Source organism: Monopterus albus, unplaced genomic scaffold (assembly GCF_001952655.1).
Source record: "Monopterus albus unplaced genomic scaffold, M_albus_1.0 scaffold50.1, whole genome shotgun sequence".
NCBI classification, from domain to species: domain Eukaryota; kingdom Metazoa; phylum Chordata; class Actinopteri; order Synbranchiformes; family Synbranchidae; genus Monopterus; species Monopterus albus.
Window position 1 is genome coordinate 4,116,966 of NW_018127930.1, and position 15,726 is coordinate 4,132,691.

The 15,726-nt window shown below is 39.1% G+C and overlaps 1 protein-coding gene across 3 annotated transcripts in view; it reads right to left on the reverse strand.

Annotated features, from left to right (window-relative positions):
• Window positions 1–3,545: 3,545 nt before the first annotated feature.
• Window positions 3,546–15,726, reverse strand: part of musk (muscle, skeletal, receptor tyrosine kinase) — a 26,195-nt gene continuing 14,014 nt past the window's right edge. For all 3 annotated transcript variants that reach the window (XM_020601190.1, XM_020601189.1, XM_020601188.1), the window contains 7 exons: window positions 15,294–15,317; window positions 15,063–15,151; window positions 11,604–11,778; window positions 10,542–10,728; window positions 10,278–10,469; window positions 8,470–8,618; window positions 3,546–4,987 (listed from right to left, as the gene is read on the reverse strand). In XM_020601190.1, the coding sequence (XP_020456846.1) occupies window positions 4,215–4,987; window positions 8,470–8,618; window positions 10,278–10,469; window positions 10,542–10,728; window positions 11,604–11,778; window positions 15,063–15,151; window positions 15,294–15,317 (1,589 nt within the window). In that variant the 3' untranslated portion in view covers window positions 3,546–4,214. The remainder of the gene's footprint in view (window positions 4,988–8,469; window positions 8,619–10,277; window positions 10,470–10,541; window positions 10,729–11,603; window positions 11,779–15,062; window positions 15,152–15,293; window positions 15,318–15,726) is intronic.

The following is a 15,726-nucleotide window of genomic DNA, read 5'->3' on the forward strand; positions in this document are numbered from 1 at the left end:
TATTAAAATCCAAAGTGAATAAATATGTTTTATTAATAATAATTTAAAAGTTGTCAGGTCTGTAGATGATCTAACATTGAGAGGTGAACCATTCCATAATTTAGGAGCTGCAACAGTAAAAGCACGGTCACTCCAGTGTTTGTATCTGGCCCCGGAGAACCTCTAAAAGAAACTGGCTTGATGATCTGAGCAATCTTGTAGATTTGCACCAACTCAGCAAGGTAGGGCGGTGCCAAACCATTAAGAGCCTTAAAAACAAAAATCAATACCTTAAAAGGAATTCTAAAACAGACTGGAAGCCAGTGAGGAGAGGCCAGTACCAGAGTTATATGGTCAAATTTCCTGGTACCTGTTTGAAGATGAGTGAGAGACGAGTCATTATAACCATTTTAGGAAAAGACTAAACATACCACTAAAATGAGCATGTTTGATGAAGTGTATCTGAAAAAATAACACTAAATCTGTGGTACTAAAAAATATTCTACATGAAGTGTTCACCACTGTACTGTTAAGTGCTGCATGTGTGTATGTTTAATGTATATTTTGTATGTTTAATCTCTTTTGTGTGACATGAATTAAGGGACAGTCCTAGCAACACTGACAACATGTTTTTAGAGGAAAGACTGCTGTGTGTGTGTGTGTGTGTGTGTGTGTGTGTGTGTGTGTGTGTGTGTGTGTGTGTGTGTGTGTGTGTGTGTGTGCGCGCGCGCGCGCACGCTGTTATTGTTCCACAGCTTTGGGGTGCTAGCCTCCAGTTAACTGATATATGTCTCCCTATTTCCTGCCGCTGCCACAATGGGCCCATCAGAGCCAGTGTAGCTACACAGGAAGTTGTGTGCTCTGTGCTGTTGATGAGTGAGGAGGATGTCACATCTTCATCGCAGCATCAATGCAGACACTTTATGTGGTTCCCACCATGGTTTGCTCACTGACATATATGCCCTCCCGGTCAAATGTCCTGCATGCAAGTGATTTTTAATTACCAGGATGAAACATTATTAAATTTCTGAGCTGCGAAGATGTACAGAGCCAAAGGAGATTACCATGACAGAACAGGAAGTGATTTTTTCTTATTCATATAAACATTTTGTTTGGAGAAGGGATAATCTGCTAGGTCACTGTGAATGAGTGTAACTTCTCTGTAACTGCAGCTGGCCGTGTGGTGCAATTCAACTAAAACACTTACAGTGCAAATGGAGAGGGAGAAGGGACTGACTGCAACTACAGATAAGAAAGGAAACGGTGGTGACGAGGAGTGAGGAAGAATGAACAGAGCAAGAAAAGTAAGAAAAGAAGGTGATGAAACAAGAAAGGGAGGTATGAGTGAAGACTGTAGGATGAGATAAAGTGATTAAAAGGGAAAATACAGAAAGTGAGAATAGAAGTCACATATTTTAATGACATTTCACAGGGACAATGTAAACATAGCAAGATTCTAGAAATGTACACAGATTATTTTTTCCTTGCATACCTGTACATCCCATTAATGATGTCTTCACTTTATAAACCATGACATAGCAGCCCCTTGAAATCATGAAAAGCTTCAGAGTGGAATTGTTTTCAGTGATTGCAGCCCTACTAAAAACACTAAAATTGCAAAACATCTAATCTCAGCCTATGACATATAATACAGAAGACTATGAGGACATCCGAGAACAAGGAAAATTAAAGTACTGTAAGAGAAGAGAGGGACGAAACAGGAGCTCTTACTATGCAGACAGAGAAATGAGCAGGAGGTGAGGGAAGCGCACAGGAGGAAGTGGGAGTGAGACAGTCTGATCCACAGTTTGGACCAAGGAGATGAAGGATGAGCAGTTTAAGGCCACACTCCATGCTCCCAACTCTAAACAGTTTACATACACTGTCCATCCCCAAAACACACACACACTGTAGATGTCTTCTGTAGACTCACATACACGCATTCACACACTGCAGAGCAAACACAAACCCATTCACAAACTTTTAAAAACCCACTTGAACAACTGGACAACCATGTTCTAGGTAATGGACACAAAAATCCATTGCATGCAGTACAGTAGATGACACATAGAGCTCTGTGTAGCTTTTATGCTGCACTTCACCCCTCTAGTCCCTCTTGTGGTGAGTAATAACACTGCAGCATCCAAATGGTAAAACAGTTTTGGTGGGTGGGTCGGGTGGGAGTGGGGGCTAGTTATGGAACATGTATGATTGGAGGCAGATGATTAAATAAGCAGAGTGAAAGAGGCATATAAAACAGAGAACTGTTTATGCTCAGGAAAGGAGAAATGCACAAGCTGGTTTTTGTACTCTGTGTCTTTTCAACTACCAGCATTTTCCACATTGAAAACAATAAGTGAATAGAGTTATTTCTCTATTATCTGCAGTCCATCTTCATGTCTTTGTCTATCTATTCATTCTTCAGTCCCACGGTTTGGTTAAAAGTGGACTTGTCACTGGACGTGTCATTCGCTGTGGGTTTATTTCTGTTCCACACTCTTACCCCAGAGCCACAGTGGACACAGGACTCTATGTAAGTGGGGCCACTGGCTCCTATTTATTTTCAAAGAGGTGCAGAAAAACACTTGTCAGGTACAAAAAGACTGATGCTGCAGCCACAAACGGTGCAGTAATACCGTTTGGTCTGTCAGTCCATATATCAAAAGTATCTAAAACATAATTGCTACAAAGCAATAAACATATGTCAGATAATTCATGTGAAATATGACATCAATAGCAATGCATAGCTGATGAGTTTTTTATTTTATTTTGAAGATTCTGTAATGTATAACATCAACATAAAAATGGGCAGATTGCCATGTACTTTACTGAGCACACTCAGGCATAAAAAAAACTTCCCTAATAGAGACTTGAGCTCACTTTAGCACAAACAAGTTACCAGCATTATGACTTTAAAAATAAAGTTTCCGCTACACAAAATACATATCTATAATCATCCCTGGAAAAATTATATCAGGAGAAATCATCACCTGTATACTTGATGGACACATAAATGTGTTTAATTAATAATTCTGTTTATTTGCAATCAATACAAACAAATATACGTGCATGGTAACTGTGGTAAGAACTGTATAACTGTCTATGCAATTTAACAAATAAAACACACACAAATCAAACAACATCACATCACATTAAAGAAGAAATAAAAATCTCAATAATCTCAGGGCAATTTTAGCAGACATAATGTGATATTAATCTCTAAATTAAATACAAAAGAAAACAAGCCAAAAAAATGCATTGAGTAATCCATATAACAAATATTGATGATGCAAGAGATGTTGTTGACACTATTCATGTTGTGTGATAATATGACATTGAGTAAATTTAACACACTTATGCACAGACCTCCGGTTCTGTCTTTATGAGAACACATTCAACTTTTAATTTTCATTTCTAAAATGTCAATTTTAAGGCAAAGAAATGAATCTACTTATGAGATTCTGCAAAATAAAATAAAGCAAATGTGTGTCTGTGCTTCAGTGAGAGATTTATCAGTGCTGATGTCACTAATCAGAAAAAAAAATTAATGAAAAAAAAGTCAAGAGAAATTAACAAAAAAGACAAATTTCAATAACAATATGATGAAAAATAAAGTATAAAACAAGAATGCCCACAAATGGAATAGCAACTTCAACAGCAATGCTTTAAAGTGATTTTGTGCTGCTATGGAATTAGCTGGAGGTGACAATAACAAAGTGGTTTTTTTATGTAGTTACAATGAAGTGTTATTGTCATGTCTGATACTATTTCTGGCCACAGCATTTAGTAATTCACCATTTGCACCTGATAAACAAATCAAAATGGGAAAAGAAATCAGAAAATAGAGAAATTCAAAAACAATCAGCATGTGATACAATGTGAGTGTATCTCATTTTAAAATAGTTCAGGGTCTATCTGAATGGTTAGAGGCTTCAGATCTTCAATGGTTAAGGCTATGGGGTTTAAGTTGTAGTTTGTTGCATTTAAGATTTTATATAAATAAAGCAAACCTGCCTGATCAATATGTGCTGATAAAATTTAGTCCCCAAATTTTAGGGAATTAAGGTCCCATATTACAAACTAACAAATATACAATGTAATAAAATATGACATGTTTATGATACAAAAAAGGTTTGGGTCTCCTGAAGAGAAGAACTGGGCAAGGAAAAAGTGAAATCATGGTATTGTCTGGGTACTCGATGAATGCATGGGCTCAGTGTCAGGGTTCATTTGTTTTAAGGCACTAAATCACTACATAACTCAGTGTTTCTTTTCACAAGGGCAGACATGTTTTTGTGAAAAGTTCCCAGGTTAGCAGCATCAGTGTCAGCATCCATGCTTAGTCTGTTCTGATGCATCCGCTCCAGTATCCGATCTATACTACTGAAGCTGGGCCTATCTGATGGGAGTGTGCTCCAGCAAAGTCTCATCAGATTGTACAGCTCCAGGGGACAGTTCTCAGGACAGGAGAGGATGTGACCATCTCTGACATAGTAAATAACCTCTTCATGACCCATGCCGTAATATGGCTGCATCCCATGGGAAAAAATCTCCCATAATACCACTCCATATGCCCACACGTCCGATTCCGTTGTGTAGCGGTTGTAGAAAATAGACTCTGGAGGCATCCAGCGAATGGGGATGGCATCATTCTCATTCGCTTTGTAGTAATCAGCTGAGTAGATGTTTCTGGAGAGGCCAAAATCCGCGATCTTCACCACCATCTGGTCCCCTACCAAGCAGTTTCTTGTTGCAAGGTCACGATGGACGAACTTGCGCTCTGATAGGTAGGCCATGCCTGCAGCAATCTGTTTAGAAACTGACATCTGCTCAGCACAGGACAGAGGACACGCCTCCAGCTCAGAGGAGAAGCTGCGACCCGACAGGCTGGCACGACTTAGGGTGCGCACAGATTGGGTTGGAGATCGACGACGCAAGAACTCATTGAGGTCACCATGGGCCATGTACTCAAACATCAGACACATTGGTTTACCCACTGCACACACACCTGTGGAAAAAGAACGCAGAGCATTTTACTGACATCTATCTATAACATACAAATGAGTGGTGATTTTCCCACCACAGAGGTATGAAACTATAAACACAAATACTCACCCACATAAACACATCTATGACATTATTAAACCACACTGAATGAATGCAATTTCTTCTTCTGCAGTATATCATACAATGAGTTTATTCAATGTCTAAGGTAAATAAAAATAAAAATTCAACCCAGGCATAAACACAATCGAAAACCATCTGTGATGGGTATGTGCTCACAAATAGTTTCACAGACTGGAAGTTCAGCCTTACATCGGTGATGTAAACTTAGTATATCTCTAAATTAGCTGTGTTCTTTTTAGCCTAGCTGTGCTGTTGTAGGAAAGTACAGGCTATTAAAGCACATGTCTAAAATTGTGGCCATGCTTCCTGTGATTAGGGGAACTTACAAATAACCGTCTTTAAGTGTCTGGAAACCTGCAATGCTGTGGGTATTTGGCAGCAAGAGCTTCTCAAATTCCACAAGCGAACTGCATTGTTGATGTGGAAAGAAAGTGTTGTTATATAAAATATATTAATAAATAGATCAACTCCTTACTTCTTCAGGTGATTATCTTTTAACTGATGTTAGTCTGTCTGTACACCTAAATGAATTCTGAGCAAATATGATGGACATACAACTTTTCTTCACCAAATTCATTCTGCTTTTTTCCCCCACTTATTTACTTTACCACTATAAAACTTGGTGTCTGCTTGTTTGTTTGTGCATTCCTGTGCAGTGCTGAGGAATTAGAGCGCACACTGTTAACACTGTGCAGAGCCCCCACATCCCTGTAGAAGTTGTAGATGTGCCATTCATGTAACCTGGCATTCATACAGATATTTAAATACTTTAAAAATCTGTGGAAAAAAAAAGTCATTTAAAAAGAAATTACCAAAAAAGAGATATTATCCAGTGAAATCTGGCAGTGGTTTCAGTTTCTCCTTCTTCAGGCAATAGTGTGAAGCACTTACAGCCTTGAAAGATCTTTCCAGCTGAGCATATGACTAGTACATTGCATGTGATCACATTGGCCACAATAACAGTTTTGATTGACTGCACTTCATTACTTCAGTTTCTGTATGAAATATGAATTGGAAACTCACTGATCTGTTGGTGGCCCAGTCAGTACAAGCTCTTTCAAAGTTTGGTCAAACCCACAAACCTTTATTTTGATTTCTAGTGGATATACCAAACTTCCCAGAAATGCTGTATATGACAAGCTGAGTATTGGCAAATGTGTGAATAATATTACATACTATGTAACCGTGTTTGAGTATTTTCAAATCATTGGAATGGTGCTGCTGTTAAAGACGGTCTTTGGTTTAAATATTTCACTGTGTAAACATCATTCAATAAAAAGCTGAAACAAGCTGATAAAGAATATACAGTCGTGACAGTGTGGAATAAGATGATTGACTTCTTGTGTGTGTGTGTGTGTGTGTGTGTGTGTGTGTGTGTGTTTCATTCCAGCACTAAATATACATAACACAGAAGGCCACCTTGCACACGCAACAAAGTAATGACACACAGGCATATGACATCTATAATTTTGACACACATGTTACTGATGGTGCATATATTTTTGATCTGTGGTGTATTATTAGTTCAAAGGAAAATTTGAGGTTAAAAAATAATCTAATCTACTCTGATTTCATTTGATGACTCATCCTGAATATCACTCAAAACTGTACAAAAATCCAGTGAAACTATGGTTTGATACACATCTGAAAAATTTGATTTTTTCTGCTGTGGTGTATGTTGATTTAAACATATTTCCCAACCACTGGAGCTGCAAAACAGACCAAAGTAAGCAAACCTCTTCTGACACATCCAGTGACCAATGGCTCTGTTTATCCACTGACAGCAGTAAATTAGAAGTATATTTGGATGCAAGCTGTTTGAAGTGGTTTAGGTTTGATTAGTGTAGATAAACTTTAATAGAAGATATTTTTTTTAGTCAGGCCAACAAAGGCACATTAGTTGTCATGTGGCACAAATTAACTTGCAAGAAAGTTAAATTTAATGGTTTTATAACACTAGTAAAATAGATACGCGAAGAACCACTTCCATTCAGGAAAATTACACTATGTGTAATGTGGAAACTAGGAAGTGAATTTATGAAAAACACTCTTAAAGAAGACATTTCCCTTTATTCCTGCATGATTTGTTCATTCTCATAAAGAGCCATTCATATCATATTTGATACGCAAGTTTCTGAGCAGATAGAAATCGCCAAAAATGCCCCATGTATCAAATGTGATACCAAACAAAATAAAAATATTGTAAATAATATGGCACATTTATTCCTATATGCCTGGATGGTCTGTCTATGCATAAATGGCAAATAAAAATCTTGAATCTTGAATTTTCTTTTGGATTTTGTTAAAAGGTTTAATAAACATCTCATGTCCGAAAAATTGGACTGTTCTGGCTAGTTTTTGATGTGTTGGGCTTTACAAGGTTAAAAACATTGTGATTGCTTTTGTGTGACTCACCAGCTTTTTTTTCTTATTCAGGCCAGAATTTCTCAAGGTTATTGATATGTTTAAATACCCTGTGGAAAAAGTGACAACTGAAATTTGGATTTTAGAAAGCAGATGTGTTACTGGGAAACAAGGTCAAAAACATTTGATAACAAACAGCTTGGACCCATAACTTAAACACTACTGCCACATGTGCTAAGTGAGAAGATAGAGCCTACAGTATGTATCTTTGTATGAACCAACTTTGTCTGACATCTATGCAGTGGAGATTGATTTATTCACCTGGCTGTTGTAGACCACAGGATGGTGCCAAAATGATAACAGGTGATGGAGATGATGGCTTGATTGCTGAATGATGTAATTACCCAATAGGATGAATTGTACATGTTGTTTGAAAATGTATAACACTGGTTCTAACCCTTTCAGCCACTTTGACCACAGAAATGTGAACTGAAATGTTGGGCTGCATGAGAAACAAATATTAGAGATGGTGGCCAAAAGGTTATTGAAGTGAGCTTGTGACCAAGGACACTGGTTCAATCCCTGGGCCAGCAGGATGAAATCTGGGTGGGACATGTCACAAAGCAACACTTGCCTCACCCTCATTAACACCACTTCAGTGGAGCTGCTCAGTGGTCACAGACCAAGCTGTGATTATACCAGGCAGCTTCCAGGTGTAAATGTGATCAGAGCATATCTGAAAAAAGAGGCGGCCTACATTCGGCGTACAGTAAAAAAAAAAAAACTCAATTCAACAAAGTGTTTTGGTCATTATTGAATATGATTAGAAAAAATATACCTGAAAATGTTGCAGATGTTTTGCTCAAATTCTATATGTGATTTGAGAGAACAGCATTCACCCTGTTCAATGTAAAATCCAGTTGTTAGACATCTAGTTTAGGCCTGAACACTGTTTTGCTAACACACAACCTTCATGAAAAAATATACCAACACACTAACCTAGGAGTCGCACAATGTTTGGATGGTCAAATTCAGCCATGAGTGCGGCCTCTCTCTGAAAGTCATTCTGCATGTCAGCTGAGGCCTCCTCCTTCAACATCTTCACAGCCACCATCGTGAAAGACTCGTTCGACAGCAGGCCAGGTGCTCTGAAACAGACACACACATCAACATTCAAGCACAGACATGTGACCCCTTGTAGCATAAGTTAGACCTCTGTATTGTAGATACTGTACTGTACTTGTAAAAGAAGGCCACATGGTATTAGGCTCCCAGTGGTGTCTGTATACTGCAGCATTCCAGTTTTCATTGAGGGATTATCAGCTGGGCTCAGACATTTTTGGCTACACACTACAAGTGCTACTGTTAAAATGCCTCAGACTATTATAGCACTCTTCTGTGCCCAATTTATCTGTTGTGCTCCACATACTGGCATTAAAGCTCTATGTACAGTCCCAGTCCCGATTTGTTCTCCACACCATGTTTTCCCAGGTCTGGTCCACTGGACATTTCTAGGAACTTTCATTCCCCATCTGGTCTCTGGTTGTCCCCAGGTTTTCCTCCCAGCTCTGCCCTTCACACACACACACACACACACACACCACAGGTGTATCCACTTACCTTGATTAGCCATCCTGTATATGAGCCTGATTTGTCTGTTCATTGTCGGTTTGTTTGTTGTGCTTATAGCCTTAGTGCTTCTTAGTCCCAGTGCTGCTCCATGTTTGTACTGCTTTTCTAGAGTTTACTTGTGTTTACCCATGTTTGAATGATTTCCCTGTTTTTGGACTCTGCCTGCCTTGGACTTTTGTTCCATCTACTTCACTGGATTTATTACTTGGCTCAGACAGTTTGTATGTCTTTGACCTTCATTTTAGACTTTCATTCTGCCTCTGGTTCTCCCTGTCCGGTTTTGTCTGCCCTGGACCAGAACTATGCTCTTGTGCTGCAATAAGCTGTTGTTTTTCTGTCAGAATGTTTGCTTGCCTTGGTCTGCTTTTGGGGCCTCTATCTTTGCCTGTTGTGCTTTACAAGAACCTTTACTTTATGTTGTCTGTGCAGCAACATGAACAAATTTCTCAACTGCAGTTTATATGATGATGGACAATTGTTTGTCCAACATGTCTCTCACTGTATTACAATTATGCTACTGTCCAGTAGACTTGATAGACACAATAAGAAATTCTAACATTCCTGTATGAACCAACTAATATAAGTTAACATTTTGCTCACAATGATATTTAGTGCTGTAAAAATCCCAGACATCTCTACATAAATCCACTTTGATGCTCTCGGACAGTTTTCTAGTACCATCTCATAGGCCACATCTCAGGGACATCACAGGGGTGTGAACATTTGTGTAGGCGGAGGTAAAGTTTAATCATGTTGAGTCTCACAAGGTTAGAGAAAGTTCCATTTCTATCTCTCATCATTTCCACTATCCTCACTTATGGTACACAGCCTGTAGTGGACAACGTTCTATCATCGCAGCCAACAAGATTTAAATTATTTTAGTTGAACAGTTAGTGTTGTTTTATTTTCTGTGATATAAAAACTTGAGGTAAATGCTATATGCTGTAAATGACATGCATTTGGTCACATCTTAGCTGCTGTTTTGGATGAAGAAGAAGACTACAGGCTGTTTACTTCACCTTTCAAAGCCCAAAATCTACGTTTATCCTATGATGGTTGATGTATTAGGAATACAACTAGTGTATGACCCAGGTCTGGTAGTTAATCATTAATCTGATCATATATCTTAGTCTGAGACTACATCCATTTCCTGTTTCCCAGATCGTTCCTCTTACCTGGCTTGGAAAACCCGCCCGAAGGCTCCCTCTCCAATATCTCTGACATATTGGATATTATTCCGTGGATACTCGAGGGCCAGCAGCTTTGAGTTCAGCAACAAGGGAACTCGCTGGTACATGGGATTGGGATGGAGTCGATCCAGCAGGAGCTCTGATGGAAGAGCACTGAGTCTTGGCGTCTCCATTACTCTATGGGCAGGAAGCAGAGCAGTTGGGAATAAAAAGGGGGATAGAGAGCTGTGTATCTAGCATTTCTTTTACCTCTTTCGGGTCCTCCGCTGCTTCCTCCATCTGCGACAGGCAAGGATGATAATGGTGAGGAAGACTGCAGCAATAAGTGTGGTCAGAGCGATAATGATGACAGTCATGGAGTAAGCTGGAGACAATACAGTGGTCATGGGAGGATGATGAGGAGTCTGACGAGGGCCTGGTTCCTCTGACTTCATCACTGACAACAACAAAATCCAGATGTTATGCTATGGGTTTTATGTATTATTATTATTATTTGATAGACTCAAACATTTTATTGTGTATTAATTAAGTATATTTGTTGTTACAACTTGGGTCTTTATTTACAAAGTTTTGCCCATCATTTTTAGAATATTATTGTTTAGCCAGATGAGAGCCAGATGACCACTGGAGGGAAAACCCAAAATTTGGAAAATAATCATCACTGCATAAGATGGGAAATACCTTAGGTCATAGCTGAACCAGGAAGTCAGTCTGTATTGTATAACTGTAATATTTTTATTAGTAATGTTGCAGCATTCCTTGATCTCAGCAGTCACCTTGCTGAACAGATTTTTAACCAATAGGAATTCAAATCAAATGTATTTGTATAGCACCAAATCACAACAAAAGTCATCTCAGAACACTTTACAAAGTAAAGTCTAGACCTTACTGTTGTCACTATTATTACATAGGGAAAACCCAACAAATCCCCCTTGAGCAAGCACTTGGCAACTAACACAACATCGGGGAGGAAAAACTCCCTTTAACGGAAGGAACCTCCGACAGACCCCGGCTCTTGGTGGGCGGCCTTCTGCTTCGACCGGTCGAATTGGCCATGGCCAAACTACAAAAAAAGCATGTTGTAATCAAGTTTAATAAAACATTAAACTAGACTAAAAACACCCTGAAATGCCTTGTCTGCAAAGGGTATTTTGCATCTACAGTATGTCCACATGTTAGTTGCTAGTTTATAAAGTAGCGTAAGCATTGGATCAACAGGCTCTTTTGCTAGTGATATTGCAGTTTTAAATGGGACAGAGCCATGAACTGAGAACAGGTGATTTAAGTACAAAAAGCAGCAGAAGGCACAACCTGATACTGTGCCTGTCTCCCCACATGGTGACACAGAACAGTACTCCCAGCGTATGTTGGGATTTGATGTGTAACACCAGGGCTTCTCACTGATTCCTCCTGGGTTCCTACAGTGGTTCTCTGAGTTCCTTAACTCTGGGATGAAATCCACAGACATGCGGTGCTGGTGGGGAACCTAAAAAGCAAGACATAATGGTAGAGAAGAGAAAAACATCACGATCAACAAGGAAAATCAAAGCTATACAGTGTTATTTAATCATAATAAGCAGTACAGACAGGGCTGTAAAATAACAATTGAGGTTACATGCCCTACGCAACTGTAGCATTGTTTCCATCTATTTTTTTTATTTAAGTGTTAAGGTGAGGTACCTCCGAGATCCACTTTGTGCATGTGGAGGTTTCTGTTTATCTGTTTTTAAACACTGGTCAATAAATGTGTCTGCATTTATCTCCTAGAATGTTCATGGCCTGTTTCAGTCTGATTCGGATGGACAGATTTCTTACTTTTGCAGAAAGTTTCTGACTCTCACATCAAACACAAAACTTAGATGGCTTTCCAATATTTCATACACATTTCAAGGGTGTGCTTAGGGTTTATGCTAAGGTTACAGTTTAATAACCGCAGAGGCTATAAAATGTGCAGTAGCAAGGGGTTGCATGGGTGTTCCTGCAGTCTACAGTGCCAACTCAAATATTGAACATCTGGGGTCTTCGTGTATCATAAACATTAGTCATCAAAAGAGAAATGGTCCAACATATCCCAAAGAGTGTGAAGTTATAAGCTAAAAAAGCTGGGTTCAAAACATCTGTAGATGAATGTATATATCTTGATTGTGTCAATCAAGATATATACAAGAACAGGCTTAATGATTAATTAGATGGAACATTGTGGGTGTGGTGTATGAATGTTAATACTCTGTAATAATTTTTTTGTATATTACTTGTGTCGTGTAGAAGAGAATTATCTATGTAGAGATACTGCTTGCAAACCAGTGATGGTAAGATGATGTCATGGGGTAGGACTGGATAAGTCTGACTTCTTTCTACTCCATTCAAGCACGTATTAGGTATAAGCAAATTGATATTGGATTAGCATTTGTTGGATATGTGTAAAATTATGTGTGTTGACATATCAACTGTCTTTACATGCTTGAAAGAATAAATCAAATCAAATCAAATCAAAATGTGTCGAGCATACTGCTTACAAAATTGATTTTCTACTGGTGCCAGGAATGTGGAAAAAAACAAAGAAGTGTGTAAATATACATGTAATGCCTCTTTAAAGAGATACCTGGTGGTCATGTGGCTTCATTTATTACATTTTGAAGTACTTCTTCAATACACGAGTTGTCTTCAGAATAGCAGAATTCTCAGAATTCTGACTTTAAACTCAGAATTCTACGGAAGAGTATTAGGGCCACTGCATACATTTTTTTAAATAGGGAACTAGTTTTATTGTTACCTACCTAACCACTGACTTTAAACTCAGAATTCTGACTTTATTCTCAGAATTCTGACTTTAAACTCAGAATTCTACGGAAGAGTATTAGGGCCACTGCATACATTTTTTTAAATAGGGAACTAGTTTTATTGTTACCTACCTAACCACTGACTTTAAACTCAGAATTCTGACTTTATTCTCAGAATTCTGACTTTAAAGTCAGAATTTTGAGATTAAAGTCAGAATTCTGGGAATAAAGTCAGAATTCTGACCTGTGACTTTAAAGTCAGAATTCTGAGTTTAAAGTCAGAATTCTGAGAATAAAGTCGGAATTCTGAGTTTAAAGTCAGTGGTTAGGTAGGTAACAATAAAACTAGTTCCCTATTTAAAAAAAATGTATGCAGTAGCCCTAATACTCTTCCGTAGAATTCTGAGTTTAAAGTCAGAATTCTGAGAATAAAGTCAGAATTAAAAAAAAAAAATTATGCAGTGGCCCTAATACTCTTCCGTAAGTTTCTCTCTGACTCAACACACAATAAAATTGTCAGGTTTGCCCGGCTGCACCTGCCTTCTCACTCCCCTCACTCTGTTTTTGCTCCCTTACCTTGATTACGTTATCCGACACACCTGCTTCTTATCCCCTGATCACCACCAGCTGCACCTGATTAGTTCTCCCTATTTATTCCCTGCTCTACGTTCACTCCCCTGTCAGTTCTTTCTAGCATGATCAGGCACGTTTGTTTCCCGTTCTCATTTGCTGTATATTAGCTTCACGTTTTGTCGCCCTAGCTCTGTTCCAGTCTTTAGCTCCATTGTTTCATTCCTCCTCGCCTCTGTCGCTTCTCCGGACCACGGACCTCCTCTACCCGGCTCCTTCTCCACCACGCAGGTCGATGCACAGTCTCCTACTAACTGTATGTACAAACTCTGTTCTTCCTCAGTACTTTCCACCACGACCAGCCCAGGAGTGAGTCCCAGCGTCCGCAGCCCGGCCTTTCCCTCATCATTCCACCACTGACTGTTATTCAACACTACCATGTAACTCTAGTGCGTGCGCATATATATATATATATATATATAGTATGTGCTGAACATAAATTGTACTACAATGCATGGAATATTGGAGTGTTGCACTCCAAATCATGTCATGTGTTTTCAGATTATGATAATGTTTGTTGAAGACACATAGTCAATAAGGTGATTATAATTTTGCATGGGAAACAATGCAAGCTAATGTATGAACGTGTGTGTGTGAAAGACAATAATTGTGTAACTAAGTAAAAAGAAGAGAAACAATGCGCATTGGAGAGCAAATGTTCTCTAAATGTCACATACAGTATACATGTGAGAGCAAAAGCAAAGTGTGGGGGTGTATTGGGGATGGGGTCTGTGCAGCATATGTGTGTGAAAGCTACAGTAATTGCTTCCAGAGGCAGGATGTGACACAATGAGCCCCTCCCTCCATGCTGACCTGGCACACAGACACACACACACGGCACAGGAGAGTAGTAACAGGTCACCCTAACAGACCCTCTCACTGAACAAAGCTGTCAAAACAAAAACGGGCTTTTGGGCCACAAGGAGTGTTTGTGTGGGGGTGTGAGGGGGGTGGATATCCATTTTGCTATACTTGTGGGGACCAAAAGCTGGGAGTGCACTAGCTTTGTAAGGGCTGTGTTACCTGTGGGGACAGGAGTCCTGTCTCCACAGTGTACTTTGTAGAGCAAGTGTTGGCTTTGGTTAGGGCTAGGCAAGTTGCAGTTATGGCTAAGGTTAGGGTAAGTCTTGTGGAAATGAATTTAAGTCTATGTAGGGACCTGTAAAGCGATCATAAGAAACTCAGACTCTTGGATGTGTGTATATATACGGGAACTAGTTTTATTGTTACCTACCTAACCACTTTTTAGGGTGCATCTATCTGTACTGTGTATTGTAGTGGCAGTAGAGTTTGTCTTTGCTACTGTATACTGATGTGAAATTGTGGCTTTGGGAACACGTATACACACAAACCACAGTACCTGCTGGCTCCATAGCTGACAAGGTATCCCAGACCTTGTCACATTCAGACTGCCTTGATAAAAACGTCCTCTATCATTGTAACACGCTGCTGTTGATATCAAACGGAACAGTTGCAGGATTAATCATTTTTGACAACTGCTATTTAATAATACATTATGTATTCATTGCTGATGTGCTGATTATTGGATACAGTTACATTTTTGTTGCAACAAAATGCCTTTCACACTTACTTGTAACTTGATCTTTCTTGATATCTGAAAGGTAGAAAAACAGATTAAGAAAAAAAAATCATATTAAGAAGAAGCCCAGCTGTTCAATGCAGCACTGAAGGGTAATTCAGTACAACTAAGGTATTACAGAGTAAGCATACACACTGTTATGATATTGTACAACACACACACACACACACACACCTGAAGAGGTGTTGTTTGACTTAGCCTAGTTCGATTGTCATCGGTATCAGTGGCCTGCAGTGTAGCAGGTCAACTTGTATGTGGACTTCATCAGGAATAACTGCACCGAATCAACTTGTGATTTTCTTTTATATATGCTCCATTTCCTTCCTCCTACAGTATTTGCTTTTATGCAGACTGTTTCAGAATTAACAAGTCAGGATTTTAGCAAATTACAATGTGGGCCCATCACCTGCCGGAGGATCCGTAA